This window comes from Corythoichthys intestinalis, chromosome 1 (genome assembly GCF_030265065.1).
Source record: "Corythoichthys intestinalis isolate RoL2023-P3 chromosome 1, ASM3026506v1, whole genome shotgun sequence".
NCBI classification, from domain to species: domain Eukaryota; kingdom Metazoa; phylum Chordata; class Actinopteri; order Syngnathiformes; family Syngnathidae; genus Corythoichthys; species Corythoichthys intestinalis.
Window position 1 is genome coordinate 66,316,542 of NC_080395.1, and position 22,195 is coordinate 66,338,736.

The window sequence follows — 22,195 nt, forward strand, 5'->3', positions numbered from 1 at the left end:
AAACTGTGAGAAATGTAGTGAACTGAGTTTTTCCCCTTTCTCCCCAATTTTACTTTAATGCTATTTATGTGGTCTTCAAGCAGCCCACATGAGCTTTCTTTTTTTTTTTTTTTTTTTGAGTTTGGTTGTGCTTGTGGACAAAGGCAGTAGTTTACCTGGAAAATGGCTCAATTTTTATTTATTTATTTATTTTGTTATTTCCCAACAAAGAAGATTTTCGGTTATATTTAATTTCTTTATTGAGAGAATGTTGAGTAGTGATAAGACAAATTTTTATTTTTTGCATTCCTGGATGCAAAAAATTCCTGGATGCAAAAAATATCTAGATATAGATATATACAGTAGATATAGATATATACAGTGCCTTGCAAAAGTATTCGGCCCCCTTGAACCTTGCAACCTTTCGCCACATTTCAGGCTTCAAACATAAAGATATAAAAATTTAATTTTTTGTCAAGAATCAACAACAAGTGGGACACAATCGTGAAGTGGAACAAAATTTATTGGATAATTTAAACCTTTTTAACAAATAAAAAACTGAAAAGTGGGGCGTGCAATATTATTCGGCCCCCTTGCATTAAAACTTTGTAGTGCCACCTTTTGCTCCAATTACAGCTGCAAGTCGCTTGGGGTATGTTTCTATCAGTTTTGCACATCGAGAGACTGACATTCTTGCCCATTCTTCCTTGCAAAACAGCTTGAGCTCAGTGAGGTTGGATGGAGAGTGTTTGTGAACAGCAGTCTTCAGCTGTTTCCACAGATTCTCGATTGGATTCAGGTCTGGACTTTGACTTGGCCATTCTAACACCTGGATACATTTATTTTTGAACCATTCCATTGTAGATATGGCTTTATGTTTTGGATCATTGTCCTGTTGGAAGATAAATCTCCGTCCCAGTCTCAGGTCTTGTGCAGATACCAACAGGTTTTCTTCCAGAATGTTCCTGTATTTGGCTGCATCCATCTTCCCGTCAATTTTAACCATCTTCCCTGTCCCTGCTGAAGAAAAGCAGGCCCAAACCATGATGCTGCCACCACGTTTGACAGTGGGGATGGTGTGTTCAGGGTGATGAGCTGTGTTGCTTTTACGCCAAACATATCGTTTTGCATTGTGGCCAAAAAGTTCAATTTTGGTTTCATCTGACCAGAGCATCTTCTTCCACATGTTTGGTGTGTCTCCCAGGTGGCTTGTGGCAAACTTTAAACGAGACTTTTTATGGATATCTTTGAGAAATGGCTTTCTTCTTGCCACTCTTCCATAAAGGCCAGATTTGTGCAGTGTACGACTGATTGTTGTCCTATGGACAGACTCTCCCACCTCAGCTGTAGATCTCTGCAGTTCATCCAGAGTGATCATGGGCCTCTTAGCTGCATCTCTGATCAGTTTTCTCCTTGTTTGAGAAGAAAGTTTGGAAGGACGGCCGGGTCTTGGTAGATTTGCAGTTGTCTGATGCTCCTTCCATTTCAATATGATGGCTTGCACAGTGCTCCTTGAGATGTTTAAAGCTTGGGAAATCTTTTTGTATCCAAATCCGGCTTTAAAGTTCTCCACAACAGTATCTCGGACCTGCCTGGTGTGCTCCTTGGTTTTCATAATGCTCTCTGCACTTTAAACAGAAACCTGAGACTATCACAGAGCAGGTGCATTTATACGGAGACTTGATTACACACAGGTGGATTCTATTGATCATCATCGGTCATTTAGGACAACATTGGATCATTCAGAGATCCTCACTGAACTTCTGGAGTGAGTTTGCTGCACTGAAAGTAAAGGGGCCGAATAATATTGCACGCCCCACTTTTCAGTTTTTTATTTGTTAAAAAAGTTTAAATTATCCAATAAATGTTGTTCCACTTCACGATTGTGTCCCACTTGTTGATTCTTGACAAAAAAAAAATAGAATTTCATATCTTTATGTTTGAAGCTTGAAATGTGGCGAAATGTTGCATGATTCAAGGGGGCCGAATACTTTTGCGAGGCACTGTATATATATATATCTATATATATACAACCCTGCAGAGTTCTCAGCCATTCTGATGATATCTAATGAACAACAACAGCAAGCACTCAAAAACTAATAAAAGTCTCTTTCTAATGAACAACAACAGCAAGCACTCAAAAACTAATAAGTCTCTTTGTGTCAAATATGCAATGCAACGGAAAAACTGCTGCTTTTAATAACTAGCAAAGCAGATTCCCTACAAACTCACAAACCAATCCATCAACAACAAAATCTGATTAGTCAGTCTCACTCTTTAAACATGACCCTTAAATTCATATGCACAGAACATTTCCCTACTACACGTTGTATTTGATCAAATTTTAATCTACCTAAATTAAATATTTTGAATCAAAGAAGGAATTAATAGTAGCATGTTACCGCCCTCTAATGATAGATCATTAAAAACAAATCCAATAAACAATAGTCACTTGCAATAAAAAAAAAAAAAAAGGAATAATAGCTAATGTTAGAAATACAGTAAGGAGAGATGTGTGTATTTAAAATGTTAAGTAATAATTCATATATTTTTTTATACCCAACTTGCTTGCTTGTAGTTCACTTGACTATCCTATGGAATATGATGTGGGCTGATTTGTCCTCATTGTATCAAAAACTAATAAAATGGAGACTCACATTTAGGTTACAGTAATACTTCACTGTTGAATATGTCACTATGGTCATTTTACTTTTTTTATATAATGTGGTATGAACTTTGCTTTTCACAAACAAGATGTAGCTATAACTTGCAATTACAAAGCATATTCAATAGTGCTGCAAAGTTCTTTTTATGTGAGATGACAAAAACGCCATATTTATCGTTTCATATTGCACATCAGCCACTAATGCTTACATCGTCTCTGATTATCTATTAGCACCTACGTTACCTGGATAAGTCCTGCCTTTCGCAATCGCCCCTTCTAAAGTACTTTGCTTTGCTTCGGCGGCGTGCTCTTGTCTTTTCTCGTGTCCTCCTCGGCTTGAGCGACATGTTTTTCATTTAATTTGTCGTGTGCTTCGGGATGCATGTTTCTTAAGTGTTTCGTGAGGCTTTTGGTATAACCAGAATATCTGACAGTTTCGGCACAAACTGTGCACTTAGCCTCGTTGCTATTTATTAAAATGAAATATATCCAAACCAGACTTCTTTTACGATCAGTCGTCGATGCCGCAGCCATGCTATCACTAGCTTCCAAATGTTTGTTTGTTGTGACTGTGTTGGTGCCTCGTGAGAGGGGCGGAGGAAAAGCATGCTGATCGACATATGATAGGGACGTAAATGGGGGCGGGAGCAGACACCGGTGCTCTGCTTATGTGCGTGCACTGCTTACGTGCGTGTAGAACGCGAAAGGCAAAAGTCGTACAAAAAGTGCACAAAAATATACCCAAAAAACAGACAAAGAAAATATAATATATTTATTCCAAATATCGATTCTTTTGCTTGGGGATCGATACCTAAAACTTAACGCGCTGGATCGAAATATCGATATTTTGTTATCGATCCGCCCATCCTTATCATATAGGGAAATCAAACAGTCCTATGACAGTGTGCTATTGCTTAAAGCAGTGATCCCTAACAACGGGGCCGAGGACCGGCACCGGTCTGTGGCGCATTTGCTACCGGGCCGCAGAGAAATAATAAATCATTTGTTAACGACCGCAATCTGGCCTGTGACTGTGGCCTTGATACATCAATATCCCTGTCTACTCTATAGACTAATCGGCGTAAAGCTTTGTTTAGGTCGCCATCTAGTGGTTTGCCGCAATTACTGGTGTGTTTGCACACCTATAGACCCTACTCACGTGACGTCACAGCCACGCCCCCGCGCCATGATGTCCGCATACTCGCCATAGAAATGCATTAGCGCTTCGTAAATTCTTCCTATTATTGCACGTTTTACTGCTCGTCAACATTAATACTCAAAATGGTGAAGTCGTGTGTGGCGGTCGGTTGCAAAAACAGAGAAGATAGACGGAGAGACTTGAATTTTTACCGTATTCCGAGAGACACGAAGAGGAGGCCGCGATTGACTGCTGCAATTCGACGAGACAACTGGGCTCCAAACGACTACCACAGATTATGTAGTAGTCATTTTATATCTGGTAAGATGCATTTAATATATATTTAGAGGGTTTCGGGCTGACAACCACAATTAAGATCATTGCTAGGCTAATCGCCGACAACATACACGTATGTATGTAGTTAGTGCTATCGCTAAACCATATAAACATTAAAAGCCCTAGCTCCATTGACAAATGACATGAAATACATTAGACTTGACAGTGGATGTTAGCAAGAACAAAAGATTTTCAATTGAAAATTTCGTAACTCACCTTCCGAGCACAAGATTCCTGCCGAATTTTCGTGTACGAGGACGTGTTTCACCTAACCAGCAACGTAGCATTTATAAGCCTCCAAGCTCTTAAAGTTTTTCAAACTTTCGTGAGAATAGGCTGATTTTGTGTGGGTATCAGATGTCAGGCGAAGCCAGCGGGTCGAAAAACATCGATTTAGGCATCAAATACGGATCTGGCGAATGGATAAACTGAAGCTTTTCCACGTAACGCCTTTTATGCAACGGATCCAATGAGTTTACAGCGTCAGATAACACCGGGGCTTCCATGAATTGCTCTATAACTTGCTCGACTAATAGAAAACAATGAGAATAGGTCTGAAAAAGAGGTACAATATGGCGGCCGGAAACAGCGACACGCCCATTTTGTGACGTAGGTGAGTAGGGTCTATAGCAGCCTAGCGCCAGTCAATGTAAACTAGTGATGCACGATAATACATTTTTCAACCGATACCGATAACCGATAATTTCCTCATTCCAACCGATAACCGATAATGTCAAGCCGATAATTCTATTAAAAGATTTATGTAAAATTTTAAAGTATACACAAAAGAAAATATTACTGTGCAAAAAATATAATTTATTGCTCTTTTTTTCAACATAAAATATGAACAAGTTGTCAATTCAAACATCTAAATAATGACAGATTGTCTGACATTGTGTAATGGTAAACTTTTCGCGACAATTACTTAAAGAGTAAATACCTAAGTTGCACGAAATGCCTTTAAAAGTAAGCCATTCCTAACATATATAACATTAATACACTGCAAAACACACCTCCTTAAAACTAGTCAGTTTTAAGTGTAAATCTATTGGCAATAAGTGAAATTATCTGCCATCGCTTCAAGTGTATTTCTCTGATTTCTTGGAAGAAAAACAGCTAGCTGAAAATAATCTTAACAGCCTTGTTTTAAGCAATACATTATTATACTTAATCCTAAAAAAACAAAAACTTGGAAGAAGGAAAGATTTTGAATAATATTTGTGGCTACAGAATATTGATTTAAGAATTTGATTATCTACTGTGACTGTAATTGATAAGAGAAATAAGTTAAATAATTTGAAAAGTGATTGCTAATGTTATATGCTTTGTTGCACACTGTGAAAATGATTAACTCAAAAGAGCGAGATGTCATGTACCCATTCTGCAGCGCTTTGTTTACATTTGCGGATTTCACGACATTTGCTTTACAGCAGCTAAACTGATACACGGCAGTACTATTTGGACGGAGTTGGAGCTCGCATCCGCGTGCGTGTTGTTTTGTGCCTGAGTTTTGTTAAGCCGAAAATAAAGGCAGCGTTACAAAGTCATCTGACCGCGCGTCATTTTACATACTGAATGCATTATTGACTGGCTGACTTCGTTTTCTCCATGTTTAAATTATCATCTAACCACTGTGCCGTCATGATAAGCTTGCTTACTGGACATCACTTTTTCATGAAGAATGGTGGTCGTATAAACTACATTATTTTTTTTAATCCAGGGCTTTGGTTCTCGGGTCATTTAGGTAAAAAAAACAAAAAAAAAAACATGTCTTGTCTCGGCAGCAGGTATGTTCGTACCGGATAATCCGCCCGCTCCAGCCGGTTCGCCGCGGCGTATTCGGGTCCTGGCTCTGCTCGCACGCCGTGGGGGAACACTCGAGAAACCGGGGTGTTCGCCGGAAGTCCCGAAGCCGGGGAACCGGGCTCGGCCCCGCCTCGCCGGACCGGCCAAAGCGGCGGGCTCCGTCGGAAGACGGCTACTTGCGGTGGCCAATATCGGTCTCCAGTCGTGCCGGTGTTTAGCCTTAGATGCGAATTTACCACCCGCCTTGGGCTGCATTCCCAAACAGCCAGACTGTATCGTCACAAGCCCTGTGGCCTATACTACGAAGCCGGTTTTCTGGCTTAGCAGGGTAACTTCGAGAGTAACTTTATCACGTGCGACGTAAGTTCGCGGCTATGCGAGACTACGAAAGGTGGATATGTTGGAACCGAGAAGTGTTGCCATGGCAACACACGCCACACGCCAAACCTGGTCGTGTCAGAGTTAGATCTTGCTTAACATCATGATTCCAATTAACCACGCTCTATTTAAACAGCACTCCTCCGCGGACGTGTCCTCCTGACAATGACAGCGTACTTGGACGACCCATACGACATTGGCGCGCGGATTGTGAGGGGCTCTCTCCGGAGGGCACGGGTATTTCGGGACCGCCAGAATCCGCTGGCGTACCCGGAAGATGTTCTCCATGAAAGATATAGATTTTCAGCTGAGGGAATTCTTTACCTGTGCCAACTGATCTAGGCAGACGTCACTAATGTAACCCGCCGAGTCAGGCCCTCACAACCGCGCAGATTGTGTGTGCCTGTCTGTGCGCTCTTTCGCCAGGGACACTATATGTATTCCATCGGTGATGCTGAATATCTGCGTAAGAACACTGTATGCCGTGCGATTCGGAGTGGGGTATGGAAACGCTTCAAATTGATGCATTTATAATAATCATAGAAATATGTAGACTATTTAAACATTGAGAAAACTTGCGTTATTTTCTGCCAACTCGAGGAGATTAAATTAAATGTCAAATCCACTGATAGGACAGACGCACAAATATAAAAGATATAAATGTTTATTGAATATGCATCTTACAGTCTTGTTTAACTGTGAAAAATCGTTACAAAAGACGGGCTTTTATTTACGCAACAACGCATGGCATCCCCGCATTTCCTTCTTCTCCTGAGTCCTCACAAATATGACATAATTTTTTTTTTTTGGGGGGGGGGGGGGGGGGGGGGATTGTCGGGCTCGGGCCTGCAAATCAAGTTTATTGATTGGACTCGGCTCGGGTCGGGCTGGATTTTTTAGGTCCAAACTAAAAAAAAGAACATACGTATTCGTACAGTCAAGGGGACTAAACATACCTGTACAATCATCCTGTTTCGTGTGGTGATGCGTGACAATTATTTCTTACTGTTAATGTCCCAAATCTTATTTTATTGTCCTGACAGCAGGCTTTATTTCTTTTCATGGACATAAGTAAACTGGCATATTGACGCATTCACAAATCACACGATCTGTAAATTCGCTGTCAACAGACCCGTTGCGCTCTACTCGTCGAAGCGGTGTTGGATTTCGCGGTGAGGGTGGATTTTAATCCCTCATAATTCCGCATGATCATCGCGCATTCCTCCTCCGTGAAGTAAGGTGCCCGTGCCGTCGTCACAAGTAGTGTTTGACTCTGGTCACCGCCCCCTTTTATGTGAACGCGCAGTAACTCTGACTGGGTTGACACAGGTTCGACTAATCAACCTCATAATCAGCGTCGTAGCACCGATTGACCACAAACTAGACAACCAGGTTTAGTCAACTCCGGTTACCCGATGGTAAACTGGATTACTTCTGGGGAGGTTGAACTCGGTTCGTAGTATAGGCCACCGTAGTTTAACTTAGTGTTTACAATAGCTCTAGCATTCCCGCTAGCAGCAGCCTCGTATTTGTTCCAAAAATCTTTGTGATGCAGTTTTAAATGGCTGCTGGGTTAGTGGTTTTGAATGAGGACGCTTTCTTTCTGCCTCGTGGAACTTCTACGGTACATGTTTTGCAGATGGCGAGAGCGTCGTTTTTTTTAGAAACAGCCGCCATAATATTCAACTACTTCTTGTTGTGTAACTCCGCCTCCTCAACCCCTCCTCCCTCAGGGGCTTCAGAGAGGGGAGGGGTTGAGGAGGCGGCGTGCTGAATTCTTCGGTTGCGCACATTTGGAGGCAAAATCAAGTATACCTGTATATTTATCGGATTGCATTACCAGTTGAATTTTTTTAATTATCTGGATTATCTGTGTGACGTCATAATTGCCATTATCGGCCGATAATTATCGGTGACCGATATTATCGTGTATCTTTAATGTAAACAGTAACTTTAGCTGCTGTTGACTGTGTGTCTCCAGTGGAGACGTCTTTGGACAGCTTTTTTATGGTGAAAAGGCCACCTGGTGAGCCAGAAGATGAGCCTACAACCAAGTCCATTTTTCGTAATATGCCGCTAAAAGCTAGAAAACGAAGCAACAAAAGCGAAAGCACTGAATGCATCATACCTCATGGCGAACCGTTTGCGAAAGCCAAGAAACCTCATTATGCTTGTGACCACGGATATTTGCCGTCAAGTTTTAGGAGAGGCTGCTGTTTAAAAAAAAGGTTGATTCAGCATAAGGTGAGCGACATTTTCCCTTCACTTAATTTTCATTCTTAGCCCTGACGTGTTATTTAATATTGACTGTCATTTTCTGCCACACATTGCCGACTCGTGAAAAAAAGGCCCACACCGCACTGGTCCGTGGTGCAAAAAAGGTTGGGGACCACTGGCTTAAAGCTTTCGTGTGTGGAACATTTGTGGACCTCAATGAACTGCAAAGTAAACTGGAAACATTTGAACAAATAAATAGTGGTGACGAATGTCACACCGCAAAGTATCTTGGAGCAAAAGAACATTAAATTCATTGATCGAAGTAGCCAATCCACGTGTCAGAACGAGCTCAAACATACGCACCTCGGTGACTCCAAGTACAGTACTACGTTTAAGAATGCCCAAACTACCATTGTAAAATAAAACATTTATTGACATTGCACATCTTTATTTAACATCAATGTCTGATGTCCTTCACGATGATCTGACATGCATCATACATGGTTACCCAGCAAAGCTTCCAACAGTCTTGCACTGCTTGTTATAGCAGTGGTTACCACAATAAATTTATATCCTGTGTAAAAAACAAAAACAAAATAGTGTTACATTGTGCTTCGACATAGGCCTATTGTGAAAGAAATCAGCTGAGCTATTTCCATTAACTTTATTCATAAAAAAAAAAAATCCAGCTCATGCGTAATAATTGTATGTTTAAATAGTAGTTGTATAGCAGAAAACCCCCAATTTATCAATACAAAGCAGGATCAAATTTGAAGTTAGTATTTTAAATAATCCATTTTCAAGACAACAAAAACCGATATAGTATTAGAAAACAACTTTCTTTTGGTTGTTTTCTTTTGTGTGTGTGTGTGTGTGTGTGTGTGTGTGTGTGTGTGTGTATTCCTGGTGTGGTCTTTTTATGTTAATTGTTTTGATGGTGTGAATTATTAGTTTGAAAATCATTAAAAATATTGTGGGGAGAAAACAACTCTAAATTCAGTGTAAATATATTGTACACTCCTCGAATAATACATTCAGGTTCACTGTTTAACTCAGCCAGAACAAATCAAACATCAAGTTGATATTAAAAGGTGGAGGGATATGACAAAGTGTGACATACAGCCACACTTTTAAAAACATATTTACCTCTTTCTCTACCAAGAAAACGTAAAGCTGAAATCTCAGAGTAGGTGCATCCTCCAAGGAACATGACGATGACAATACGTTGAGCCTCATTTTTTGCTCCATTTTTGCCTGACATAAAAAGAAGACTTTTGGAACATGTCCATTCAAAACTACTATGCATTTACATTGTCATAACAGTGGCTCCTCCTGCTTAGATTTAGATCTTTATTAATCCCTTTGAGGGGCGTTAAGGCACAAATTCATTCAACATCTTACCTGTGACAGCAAACTCATTTCCATTTAGTAATTTGGTAACTTCTTCAAGCCCAGTCCAACCATCTCGCTCTAACACCTGTGTATCGGACACAGAATGGACTTAATCATCTTAGTTTTAAATAAATAAAATGAATCCTGTCTATTTACCTGCTCAATGAGTTTGCAACTCAGTGGAACATAGGCGCCACTGAAAACATAAGCCATGTCCTTTGGGACACGCAGGTCATATTCGTCATCTGACTTGGGCACCTTGGCGTTAAACGAGAACCAAGCAAATGACAACCAGAACGATACAATCAAATTTGATGTAACATGATTTAAAGAAGAATTTTAACATATTACCAGATTGAGTTTTCTGCTTAGGGCCCTGAAATTGCTTTTCCTTGCCAAAGACGAAAATGCATCGGTCAGCTTCCCTGGTAAAACAATAAAAAATGAATAATAGTAACAGAAATAAAATACCTGTATGTCTCATCATGTTATATTAAATGTAGCAAAATAAAATTTAAAGCCCGTGTTTACCTGCCGTCTTATCATTGACCAGTTTACCCATTTTGCTCTCCATTACTGTCAGAGTTTCACCCTGCTGTTGCTCCACAAGCAGCCCAGACTGCTTGAGGTTGGCAAATGTGAGCAAGTGATCCACCCCATAGCTCTAGAAAACGACACAAATTGGCCATTAACAAGATAAAGTGGTATGAAAAAGTATCTGAACCTTTTGGAATTGCTCACATTTCTGCATGAAATCACCATCGAATGTGATCTGATCTTAGTCAAAATCACACAGATGAAAAAAAGTGCTTTGAATACAACCACCCAAACGTTTATAGATTTTCATATTTTAATGAGGATAGCATGCAAACAATGACAGAAGGGGGAAAAACAAATAAGTGAACCCTCTGCCTAAAGAGCAATTGAAACCATTTTTAACTATTTAAGTCAGGTGTGTGTCCAATCACTGATGAGTGGTTTAAAGCTGCCCTGCCCTGCCCACTATAGAACACACATCTGGTAAGAATTGTCTTGATGGGAAACATTGTCAATGTGCATCATGGCTCGGTCATAAGAGCTGTCTGAAGACCTGCGATCAAGGATTGTTGATTTGTATAAAGCTGGGAAAGGATACAAAACCATCTCTAAAAGTTTGGATGTTCGTCAATCGACAGTCAGAGAAGTTAGCTACAAATGGAGGGAGTTTGGCGCAGTTGCTTCTCTGTCAAGGATTGGCCATCCACCAAAGATGATGCCAAGAGTTCAGCGCAGAATACTCAGAGGGGTAAAAAATAACCTTTGAATGACTGCCAAAGACTTACAGAAATCACTAGCAAAGTCCAATATCTCTGTGCACACATCAACTATATGTAAAACTATGGCCTAGAATGGTTTTGATGGGAGGACTCCACAGAGGAAGCCACTGCTGTCTAAAAAAACATTCTTGCTCGTTTAATGGTCGCAAAAAGCCACTTGGACATTCCAAAGAAGTTTTGACAAAATATTCTTTGGACTGATGAAACCAAAGTGGAATTGTTTGGGAGTTACACACAACGTCATATGTGGAGGGGGAGGGGACAAATTATTAAATGTGATTACATTAAAATATGAAAACCTATAAATGTGTGGGTGGTTTTAGTTAAAGCAGACAGTGTTTTTTCATCTGTGTGATTTTTACAAAGATCAGATCACATTTGATGGTGATTTTATGCAAAAATGTGAGAAATTCCAAAAGGTGCAGATACTTTTTCACACAACTGCAGTTGGAATTACAACATTAACATTAGAGGTGAATTGAATTAGAGGTGAATTGAATTAATAAATGATCCAATCCTAATTATCCGTGGGGAAAAAATATATGATGAGGATCCATGTTTTTAAAAACAAATTAAATGTGATCAAAATCCACTCAAAATACTGCTTTAATTAACTCACTGGCTGCCATTGACAGCGATTGCTGAACCCGAGGTGCTCTGAAGATTTTTTTTTTTTTTTTACATTGATTAAACTTTGGCATATTACCAAATACAACACTGAACAGATCAAAAACTTCCTACTGCTGTAACGCTTTATTGTTATTGGTCAAATTAACTAAATCACTGCAGTAGACAGCAATGATGTCCAATCAATGTTGATTGGGAGAGGTTGGCAGCAATTGTCCAAGTAAAAATGGCTGTCAATGGCACTGAAACAGGCACAAAATTGTAAAACATTGTTTAAAAAAAAAAAAAAAAACTAAATGTAAAACTAAATTTTAACTGAACTGAACTGGCAGAATGGTTTTCATACATTTCAATATATTGTTTCCTTTTGTTGAGTCTAATAAGGACTAAAAGAGGGAACAAAAAATTATTTTGTCCTAGGGGTGAAACAATCTGTATCACAAAATCACTTACTATTATCTTTACTACGTACAGTGATAGACTTCATTATTGTATATTATGACGTCTATGGTACAGTAGTAACTGTGTATCACAATACATTTAAAATATCGTGGGAGTTTTGATTTATTTTAAAAGTTTTAATCAATAAACGCAACTCATAATTTTCTTGACTGACAAAAACAATAGTCAACAATTTCAAAGAAATGTATTTCATGGTACTACTATTCTATGCCATGACAAAAATAAAAAGCCAGAAACAGTAGCAGATGTGAAATCTCACCTGTAAATACTGTGTTTTTAAAGACCGGTAGTCTTTTGGCAGCAGACCTGCAGGATACATTGATGTAAGAGAATTAAGAAGAAGACGGACATACTTTTGTCTTTAAATGCATGTTGAGCATACCTACATACTATGAACGCAAACCTACCATTTTCCGTTAAGGACAGAAGACAAAGCAGTCGAAGACTTTCTATCATGGACACCTCAAGAAAAGGACCACATCAGGTAAATTTTTACCAACATGCAAAATGCTGAAAAACAATAATGACCTACTCACCTGCATGTTGATATGTTCCTCAATGAAAGATATACAATCACGGATATCAAAACCTTCCAGTAAAGCTGTGAGATATTAGGAGAACAATATGACAATGTGATTAACAAATTGGTCCCCCCCACAAAAAAAAAAAAAACATACAAACAATAATGATGTTGCTAGTGCTGCAATGATTAATCGATTAACTCGAGTATTGGATTAGAAAAAAGGATTCAAATTAAATTTTGCTGCTTCGAGTATTTGTTTAATTAAAGTGGCCTTGTTATGGTTTGCGTTGAAAATGTTTGCATTTAGTTTTATTGATTTGGGTGGATACACTGCCCTCTAGTCTGCCTCATTTCACATGGCTGAATCCAAATGCTCCCTGTTAAGATCAACATAAGCTAAGTTTTTTTTTTAGCTAATGTTTTTTTTTGTAGCATTGTTCAAGTAATTTATAGGCAGGGGTGCACATAATTTTTTTGCACAGGTTCTCAGAGGAAGACCTGACTTGGTCCTCATTGAGCTTGAGAGCCGACCCGCCTGATGCGATAAAATTATGACAAGCTTTACTTAGAGCCAATTACTTTTAATTAATTATATTAACAATTAATGCTCGATTAACATCAACTGGCACAACAAAATTGCCATTACTTCGAAGTGAAATGTAAAGAAATAAACATAAAAGCACCAATTCAAAATAAAGGGCATTATGCGGCTCCCACATTAACTCCAAGCCTTTGTAAAAGTGGGATGCCCTCCTCCTCATAAGAGCTCATTGAACGTACATGTTTAGCTTTGTGAAATGCGAGCAAAAACACGTTTGTCAGTGCATAGCGCTGTGCAGGGCGAGTGGGGTGCTGTCTGACATCGATAGTTTGCTTAAGTGCCACATGGTCTGTTTTTTTCGTGCTTTTCAAAGTTTGGATGGTTGAAATTCTTTGACTCTACTACATAAAATGCGCTGCTTTTATTAGCGACATTGGAATTCTCACGGCAAATTTTGTACCACATTTCCGTGCAAGCATCATTGGCTTCCAGCCATGGTACCTACCTCCTGCAGCCACTTTTCAGCAAATGTCCTTTTTTTCGGTAGCTCCGGTGACGTCTCTCTCGTCTGTCTCTTTTGACGGGGGTGGGGGAACACGGAAATAATTACCGGTACTCAGTGGGGCCTGCCTCTTTGACATTTTGAGAAGTGATTTTCTCCTGTCCGCCGCAAATACAGTGGTCAGCCATCGGTACGCAAAAGCGTATGGAATCCGTTGAGTGCCCGCGCGTTTGTCTTCGTCCAGTACGCATGCGCGCATGCGGACCACTTATGTGCACCCCTGTTTATAGGTATATTTAGCCGGTTTTTTTTAAGGAATATGTGTCCGAACCATTTGTAAAGAGCATTATAAAAAAATGTTAGAATTTTATAGCATTTAAGCAGCGGACTTCTGCTATGTAAGTTAGCCAATTGTTCTTTTGCTGTACATAAATCCTCATTTATTCATTTGTTTATGCCGTTTGAGGCGTATTTTAATTTTTTATGTTCCTTATCCGATTACTCGTTTATTCGAACTAACAAGTTAATCGATTAATCCACTACTAAAATAATCGATAGCTGCAGCCCTAGATGTTACTAGTCTAAAGCATCATCTAAATGGAAAAAAAAAAAAAAAAATTACACTAAGGGACCTACAATGCTCTGTCTTCAATAGCTCCTGGAAATCCTGTTTGGTTTTCTTCTTCATCATTGATTCACTTGCACTGATGTCTATGGAAAATCAGCCATAGTCAACCACACATTTTGTTCAAAATCAAGCGCATAAATTCCTGTTGATGTAGAATACTTTGCGTCAACACTCACGGAGGCTCAAGAGACGATGTTCTTGTTTTAACCCCTTAAGTTCTTCTGACACAAACGTTTTCATCTGCTTTATGTCCATCCCTTGACGCTTCTATGGAAATAAAAAAAGACAATGGTGTCAGTCACATTATGTCAAATGAATACTTATTATATTGACTTACATCATACGCAGTCTGGAGATTCCTGGCTTTCTGACTAAGGAAGCTGAAGACGTTAGAGAAATGTTCATTTCTGATTTCATTGAAGACCTAAGAGACAATCAACTTTAAAAAAAAATGTTTGAGTGAAGCAACTCTGCACTTGTAAATTCAGACTTACCTTATCTTGAGAGTTCAGCATGACTTTGATGCTTTTGTCTGAAGAGGAAACATCAGGCCCAAATTCAGCACATCCTGTAAAGGGAAAAAAATCCCTCTGTGATTATTACACTATTTGCTGACAAACAATAAAAATATCTACCGCCTGACAAATCAGAAATACACGCTCCAGAATTCACATCTAAAAAATAATTCGCTCAAATGAAACAAGCGCTGATTGCAGAGGATCTTTACACTGCGGCTGTGGAGGAAATGTGTAAGGTTGCAAGACATGAGTCTGCCACGAAATTATGTTTTCCCTGCTCTCTAACACTAAACATATCAACTGAAGACCACACAAAAATATACCCTGTATACTTTCAAACCATTTTCTGACGTGTAAAAACACAAAGGGCACAATCATGTAGTTGTTTCCATTATTTTTTTTCTCCTTTAAAAATGGTATGGTTAGTTTAGAATTTGTTATCTGTTGAATATATAAATAACTTCAGTCTTGATCAAATGTAAACTATAAAAATTTGTGAATATTTATTTTCTGATGTTTCATTAACAAAGAGCAATTTTTAATAATAATTACACAGGATCTGCCCGCAATGGTAACAAGCAGCAGTATGTTGACGAGATAGTATATGTCAAACAATATAGTGTAGCTGTGGCAATCAATAACAGACACAGTGTTCTCACTACAAGGTATTGTACAGAGCCTAGTGAAGCATTAGCAATAGTTTCATATTCTACTATTATTAGTTATATTTTTCAAGAGGTAGATACAGTATAGTTCCTCTATGTTCACGGAGAAACTTTCTACTCACCACATTTGATTTTAAAAATATCATCCACAAGTCCTTCATAAACCACTTGTGAGCACATAGGGGTGATAAAGTCCACATCTGTAACGACAGTAGAAAAAATAATTGAGCAAAGTCGGCGTAACTCCGAATGAGTAAAAGACTACTCACCCCTGTCGATTAAGAAAACATTTCCGATTTCAGAGTTCCGAGCCTTTTGGTCTCCCTCTTCTGCTTGTTCTCTCCAAGATTCATATGCCATCTAATAAAGGGAAAAGAACAAAAAAAATGTCAGTGACCAAGTTTCCAAAACAATAGATGATGGCATACATCTCAAGTCCTCAACTTCTCTTATATTGGTTAAGAAACTACTATACCTTTGAGCATCTTCCAATACCGTAAACCTTCGAAAATGGTCCGTAAATGGAGTGAAGAAGATGTAGCGCGCTGCCAACTGTCCTCACCCATCTCAGGTCTCCAGCCTTGGGGAATAAAATAAAGGAAAATGCAGTGCTAATCTTAGAATGAGCAGTGACAAATACTCACATATGACAAATATTCTTTAGAAAAAAATGTATTGTACAGTTGGAAAAAAAAAATATTATACTAATTTACCATTAGTTGAAATTATTACCTACACCTGCAGGTTTTGCCTTTGTCAAGTGTCTGGTGGGCCTTTAAACATTGGAATCCAGCTATGGCTACACTGGCATGGGTTACAAAGAACTAATTTTGGTCATTTAAAAAATAAAATATATATATGGTGGAAACACAAAAAAACACTGAAAAAGCAGTTTCTGCTCTTGCACCCCTCTTTAAAATAAACTGCTGTATATCAAGCCAAAAGAACAATTGTGTTTGATAGAACAATACGTCGAAATGCTGCCATAGCAGATACATGGGGCATTAAGCCCTGAACTATTTTTAATTTGTCCGTTTTACCCTGGAGACCAAAGGGCGTAGGTTTGGTCTTAATATTGGTAGGGACGACATAACAGCATAACCTGCATGTACACTTTTTGCTGGGGACGAGACATTAATAAGACCAAACATATTTGGTGAATAGGGGTCAGGGCTACATTTGTCACCAATATGAACCTAATTAATTGATAGGCTAAATGATTAATGCAAAATAAATCTGTTTTGACCAATACTAACATTCACACTGCAAATTCACGTCTTAATCAGATTTTTTTTTTTTAATCTAGTCAAATAATTTTCTCCATCTTTTTTTTTTTGAGTGTTAAAGGCTAGTTAAAAGATGAATGCGTCAGATTCTTACACTTACTTTAAGTAAATATTACTATTTGTTTGTATTGAGCCAATAAATCTAAAATTTGGTCATCTTTCACCTGAATCAAGAAAAAAAATCTTTCAAATAATATTCTGAACAATATTCTTGAACTAAGAACATTTCTGACAAACAAGTTTCTCATTTAAGATCAAATACACGAACTTTTTGCTTTAAATAAGTCTTAAGCTTATTTTCAGCTAGCTGTTTTTCTTATTTCAAGAAATCTCAGTGAGTAAAATCGACTTGAAGCATTGTAGCAGTAGCAAATTTAGTGGAGTGTTCCCCACCTCCACAACATTGACGTCTTTTTACATTATTTATAGTGGCAACTGCTGGCGGAAAAAAACTTCTAATATCCCTCGTCTTTGAAGGGGGCGGGGGAGGCGGCATGTTGTATTTCTTTCGGGCTGTGAATGTATGTGTGTGTGTGTGTGGGGGGGGGGGGTCGAGTCATCAGCCAATCAAACGTGCGTTTCAGGAGAAAAATGGACTGGCACATTCAGCAAGTGAAAAGGGGTCAGTGTAAGTCTGAACATAATGAAAGTACTATAATTCACTTATTAATAGTAGGATCAATTCTATCCTTACAACATACAGGAAGACAATCTAAATGACCTATACAACTAAACTCATTATATAATGCAAATAAGGTTGCTTAAAAGTTGGTGGAGATAATTTGAGCATCCTGAAAAGTTGGTAGTGTTATGTCCCTACCGTCCCGATGCAAACCTACGCCCTTGCTGGAGACCCGTTTACAGACGTTGCGCAACCACTTTTGTTTCAACCAAGCCATAAAAAGAAGGTAAGTAATTGTATTTATTATTCGAAATGTCTTTTTTTAGCTTAGAATTTTTAATTGATGTCTAATATTCAGTAAAAAAAAAAAAAAACACTTTAAAAAATTATTCATTCGCATATTTTAGACTTTTAAACAAATTACATCACAATGAAAAAAATACTGTCTGTAAATAAGTCACAGATAGTTACCTCATAACTATCACTTGTTTTTTTTTTTGTAACTGTCGCATTTTCCCCAATATTTTAGATGATAAATAATCAATCCAAACAAAAAAAATTGAAAAAAAAAAAAGTTTAAAATGGTAAATATGTAAAAAAAAAGAAAATCTTGACCACTCCTTGATGTCTGCAATTTCTGCATCGCGGCCCTTGTTATATTACCATGTTTTACCCATAAAATCCCCCCAAAATCCGGCTGTGGCCATTCACAACTGTGTCTTGAAACTCGGTGATGGATGCTACATGGAGTTTTTGGATGGAAAACAGGTAAGTACGCGATAATATCTCGTTAAAATCATGGCGTCTTTAATTATGCTCTCACATGCTCTCACCTCCAGTTAGAGTTTTACTGTTTTTTGTTGTTGTTTTTTTTTAAATGCCTTCCTCTTCAAAAATTTTCTTCCCCCACAAAATTGATATTTTAAGCTTTCCAATGATGTATCACACATGCATATTTGACAATTTTGAAATTCACCCGAATTGGACTCTCAGAACGGAACTTCAAGTCACCTGGGTGTTTTCTGCCATATATTGCTTTGTCATTTACATTTATAAAAATGTATATTTTCAATCAAAAGATGGATTTTTTTTTTTTTTTTTTTTTTACCACATAGCTGTCCCCAAAAAACTCTGGGAGTTCAAGACTGATGATGTCATCATCCAAAGGAAGTAGATAAAAGGACCATTCATCCATTGTCACATCTGTCCCCCCCCAAAAAACAAAAAAAAAAACAATAACAATTATACCACTTTTAAAATCACAGATGGGCAGCATAAAATATACAGTAGGTAGTCAAGAAACTTTACCTCCAAAGACCCCCTGCTCTTCAAGCACTGTTTCACATGCATAAAACTAGAAGACGATGGACAGCACATCATCAATAGCTTCAATGCAAATAAATCAGTTTAAACATCACAACGTGAAAATACCTTCTGAGGGGTAAATATAATTTTGTATCTTCTAAATTTCCCGGATGATTTGTCTGCATTGGCCACATCTGTACATAAAATGTATGTATATTAGCTTTTCAACATTGTAATAGCAGCAATAGCGAGTCATCGCAATGAAGATTACGTATATACTGTATTAAAAAAAACAAAAAAAAAAACAGATTCAGATTCAGAAAACCTTAGATGTTCGTTCCGTAAATTGTGAATGGCTGATTCATTAAGATCCCTTTAAACAATTAATAAACATTAAATATGAGTACAAACTTACCACATATCCACTTCACAGTTTTTATTCTTGGTCGGACCAGAAAACAAACCCTAAAGAAAGTAATCCATATTGTCTGACATTTGACTGTTGAAGTATACGTATGCTTGCATGCGTGTGCATGAGTACTCACTGATCTGATGTGCTGATTATGGGTTTATATTCTACTTTGTATAATTTGTCTACATCATGTTGCTGTTGAAAGAACAGAGAATGTTTTAAATACTATTCACTGCAGGGATGTAAAACTGAGGTCTCACCTTTAGAATGGAAACATTGGCAATACGATCCAAAGGGCTCATCAAGTCTGCTTCAATAAAAAGGTCCTTTTTTCCTGGAAGCTACATGGAAAAAAATCGGATTAATTAGTGATGAAAAGTAGCTTTTAACTCAATGGCTGCCAGTGACGGCGCTAGACGTCTAACCAAGGGGCGTAGGTTTGGTCTCAACATTGGTAGGGACAATATACGGTAACAGAATAACCTGCATGTACACTTTTTGCTGGGGATGGGATATTAATAAGACCCAACAGATTGGGTGAACGAGGGTCAGGGCTACATTTCTCACAAACATGAACCTAATTAATTGATACGATGAATCAAAGGTGCTCCTTACATCGATCACGATCGACCAGTCGATCACAACGCTAGTGTGGGTAGCTTGCGGCACCCCCCCTCCCCGAAATTTAAAAAAAAAAAATGTACATAGTTAATAATGATTGTGTTGTGTGAGCAACATATGAGGTTATGCAGCACCCCCTCTCTCTCTAAACAGCTTTTGCTCACGTTTTTCTAGTTCTATAGTTTCCAAAAGAGTTTGCTACATTTCTCACAGTTTAATTCATGTTAACAGTAGAAAACACAAACAGAAGGACACTGCTCTCTAAGCAGCTTCCTACTCGGCTTTTGCAGGTTAGCAAGTTCGCACAGTTTAATGTTATGCTAACAAATGCAAGTAGACCTTTCAGTAGCAAAATTAGTGGTGTTTTTCTCACCTCTACAACATTGACGTATTTGTATATTACTAACAGTGGCTGCTGCTGGCCGAAGAAAACTTCTCACATCCCTGTCTTCGAAAGAGGTGAAGGCGGCAGAATGTTGTCGACATGTATTTCTGTTGAGGCTGTGATGTGTGTGTGTCGGGAGTGGGCCAAGTCATCAGGCTATCAAATGTGCGTTTGAGGGGGGAAAAAATGGACCGGCACATTCAGCAAGTGAAATGGGGTAAATGTAAGTTTGAACATAATAAAAATAATTCACTTAATAATGGTAGGGTCAATTCTATCCTTACAGCATATGGGAAGACATTCTAAACGACCTATATAACTTAGGGTGACCATATTTTGATTTCCAAAAAAAGAGGACACTCAGCCCGGCCTCAAGATACTTGAATTTTACTCGAAGTTCACTCAAAGATGCCTATATCACTTTAATATATTTAAAGTGTGCCCCCTCACTCTGGATGGAAAAATGCATTTTGGAAAAAAAAAAAATAAATAATAATAATGACTAATATATATATATATATATATATATATAAATGCAGACCCATGGAAATGTAGTCCAGTCAATAAACATATACACAGTAGGTTATGTGCCAACTAAACATTTTAGAAATTACTATAGCGACAATTGTCCTTGACAAATTATTATTCCCATTCAACTGATATTCTCATTCAATGCTCTAGATTGCACACAAACAATAACCGAAAAAACTGACAAACTATTCAACCAGCATGTTTCCAAACGTAGCAGTTCAGAATTATGTTTCCCATAAGGCCTAGCGTGGTTTAGCTTACTGATAGTTAGCTGAGGCAAAAATCAAACTTTGCTACAAAAGTTTACAATCATCGGCAGCGCAATGATGCGACATCAAACCGGAATTTACAGTCAAAGCTCCGACAGAAGTCAACAGTTGCCATTATATACATATTTATCATAAAAAAAACTTAGCAACTGGGCAGGCGTTGTGGCCAAATCGTCAACCCATTAGATGGCGGTAATGCCTCAAGATAGGGGTAAACTGCCAACAAAAACAAGAACAACTACTCCTTCCCTCCCTTCTATTAGGAGCCATGTCAACTGCTGCCACCCAGCGGCCGGACATTTTTATGAATTTATAAAACCCGCCCGGACGACGAGGATACAACGTGAAAGTAGGACTTGTCCGGGCAAAAGAGGACGTTTGGTCACCCTAATATAACTAAACCCATTATATAATGCATATAAGGTTGTTTAAAAGTTGGTGGGGACAATTTGAGCATCCTGAAAAGTTGCTAGTGTCATGTCCCTACCGTCCCTATGCAAACCTACGCCCTTGCGTCTAACCAATTTGACCATTCTGACCTGTTCGAGAAGGTAGATGAGCTGGTCCCTTGCCAGTCTCTTAAGCATAGAGAAGTCAGGGAGTTCCGGGGAGTCTTTCCTGGCACTAGAAGCCATACTGACGGTCCAAATCTCCACCCGGATCCACCAATTACCAAGTTATTGTAATTGTTCAAATCATTCACGTGCTTTGATATGAATAAAGACCCGGAGTGGGCTCACCTTTAGAACAGAGGCTTTCCTTCCCCACCTCTTGCTAGCTAAATCCGTTTTATGCTAAAAACAAACTGACGAGACAGTAAGATCATGGTATAGTTATACCAACGCGGATCTATTCCATTACTTGTGATTATTTTTAAAACACTCAATCCGCGTGTATCGGTGATGATAAAATTGATCAATTGTGGAATATTGACAGCATTGACACCGCCAAGAAGAGCCTCTTCCTCAGTTCCTCTTCCCAGTTTGTTGCTGATAGCAAAGGCGGTGTATACCGCCATCTACAGGACTAAAGTATTTAAATTCTCCAACAATATTTTTATTTATTTATTTT

At 38.5% G+C, this 22,195-nt stretch overlaps 1 protein-coding gene across 3 annotated transcripts; it reads right to left on the reverse strand.

The window, feature by feature from the left end:
• Nucleotides 1–8,948: 8,948 nt before the first annotated feature.
• vps33b (VPS33B late endosome and lysosome associated) lies at nucleotides 8,949–22,110 on the reverse strand. Of its 3 annotated transcripts, XM_057839784.1 has the most exons (24): nucleotides 21,865–22,110; nucleotides 21,664–21,774; nucleotides 19,579–19,659; nucleotides 19,452–19,513; nucleotides 19,322–19,371; nucleotides 19,033–19,100; nucleotides 18,910–18,955; nucleotides 18,710–18,804; nucleotides 16,169–16,273; nucleotides 15,963–16,053; nucleotides 15,816–15,893; nucleotides 15,005–15,078; nucleotides 14,848–14,934; nucleotides 14,687–14,777; nucleotides 14,519–14,593; nucleotides 12,853–12,917; nucleotides 12,724–12,778; nucleotides 12,576–12,622; nucleotides 10,443–10,575; nucleotides 10,263–10,336; nucleotides 10,068–10,169; nucleotides 9,921–9,996; nucleotides 9,666–9,773; nucleotides 8,949–9,093 (listed from the first exon to the last, which is right to left on the reverse strand). In XM_057839784.1, the coding sequence occupies exons 2-24, from the start codon at nucleotides 21,757–21,759 to the stop codon at nucleotides 9,014–9,016; spliced, it is 1,839 nt and encodes a 612-aa protein (XP_057695767.1). In that variant the 5' UTR covers nucleotides 21,760–21,774; nucleotides 21,865–22,110; the 3' UTR covers nucleotides 8,949–9,013. The 3 variants fall into 3 exon arrangements, with proteins under 3 accessions (XP_057695767.1, XP_057695776.1, XP_057695762.1); XM_057839793.1 differs by lacking the exon at nucleotides 21,664–21,774; XM_057839779.1 differs by having other exon boundaries at nucleotides 21,664–22,110.
• Nucleotides 22,111–22,195: the final 85 nt, after the last annotated feature.

Bases quoted from the DNA above. Each gene is read 5' to 3' on its own strand.
- vps33b (XM_057839784.1), bottom strand. From the start codon at position 21,759: ATGGCTTCTAGTGCCAGGAAAGACTCCCCGGAACTCCCTGACTTCTCT. The intron at 16,274-18,709 runs GTAAAAAAAAAA...TTATTCCCCAAG, and splicing joins TTTTTGGGGACAGCTATGTG to GCTGGAGACCTGAGATGGGT. The intron at 14,935-15,004 runs GTAAGTCTGAAT...ATTGTCTCTTAG, and splicing joins TGCTGAACTCTCAAGATAAG to GTCTTCAATGAAATCAGAAA.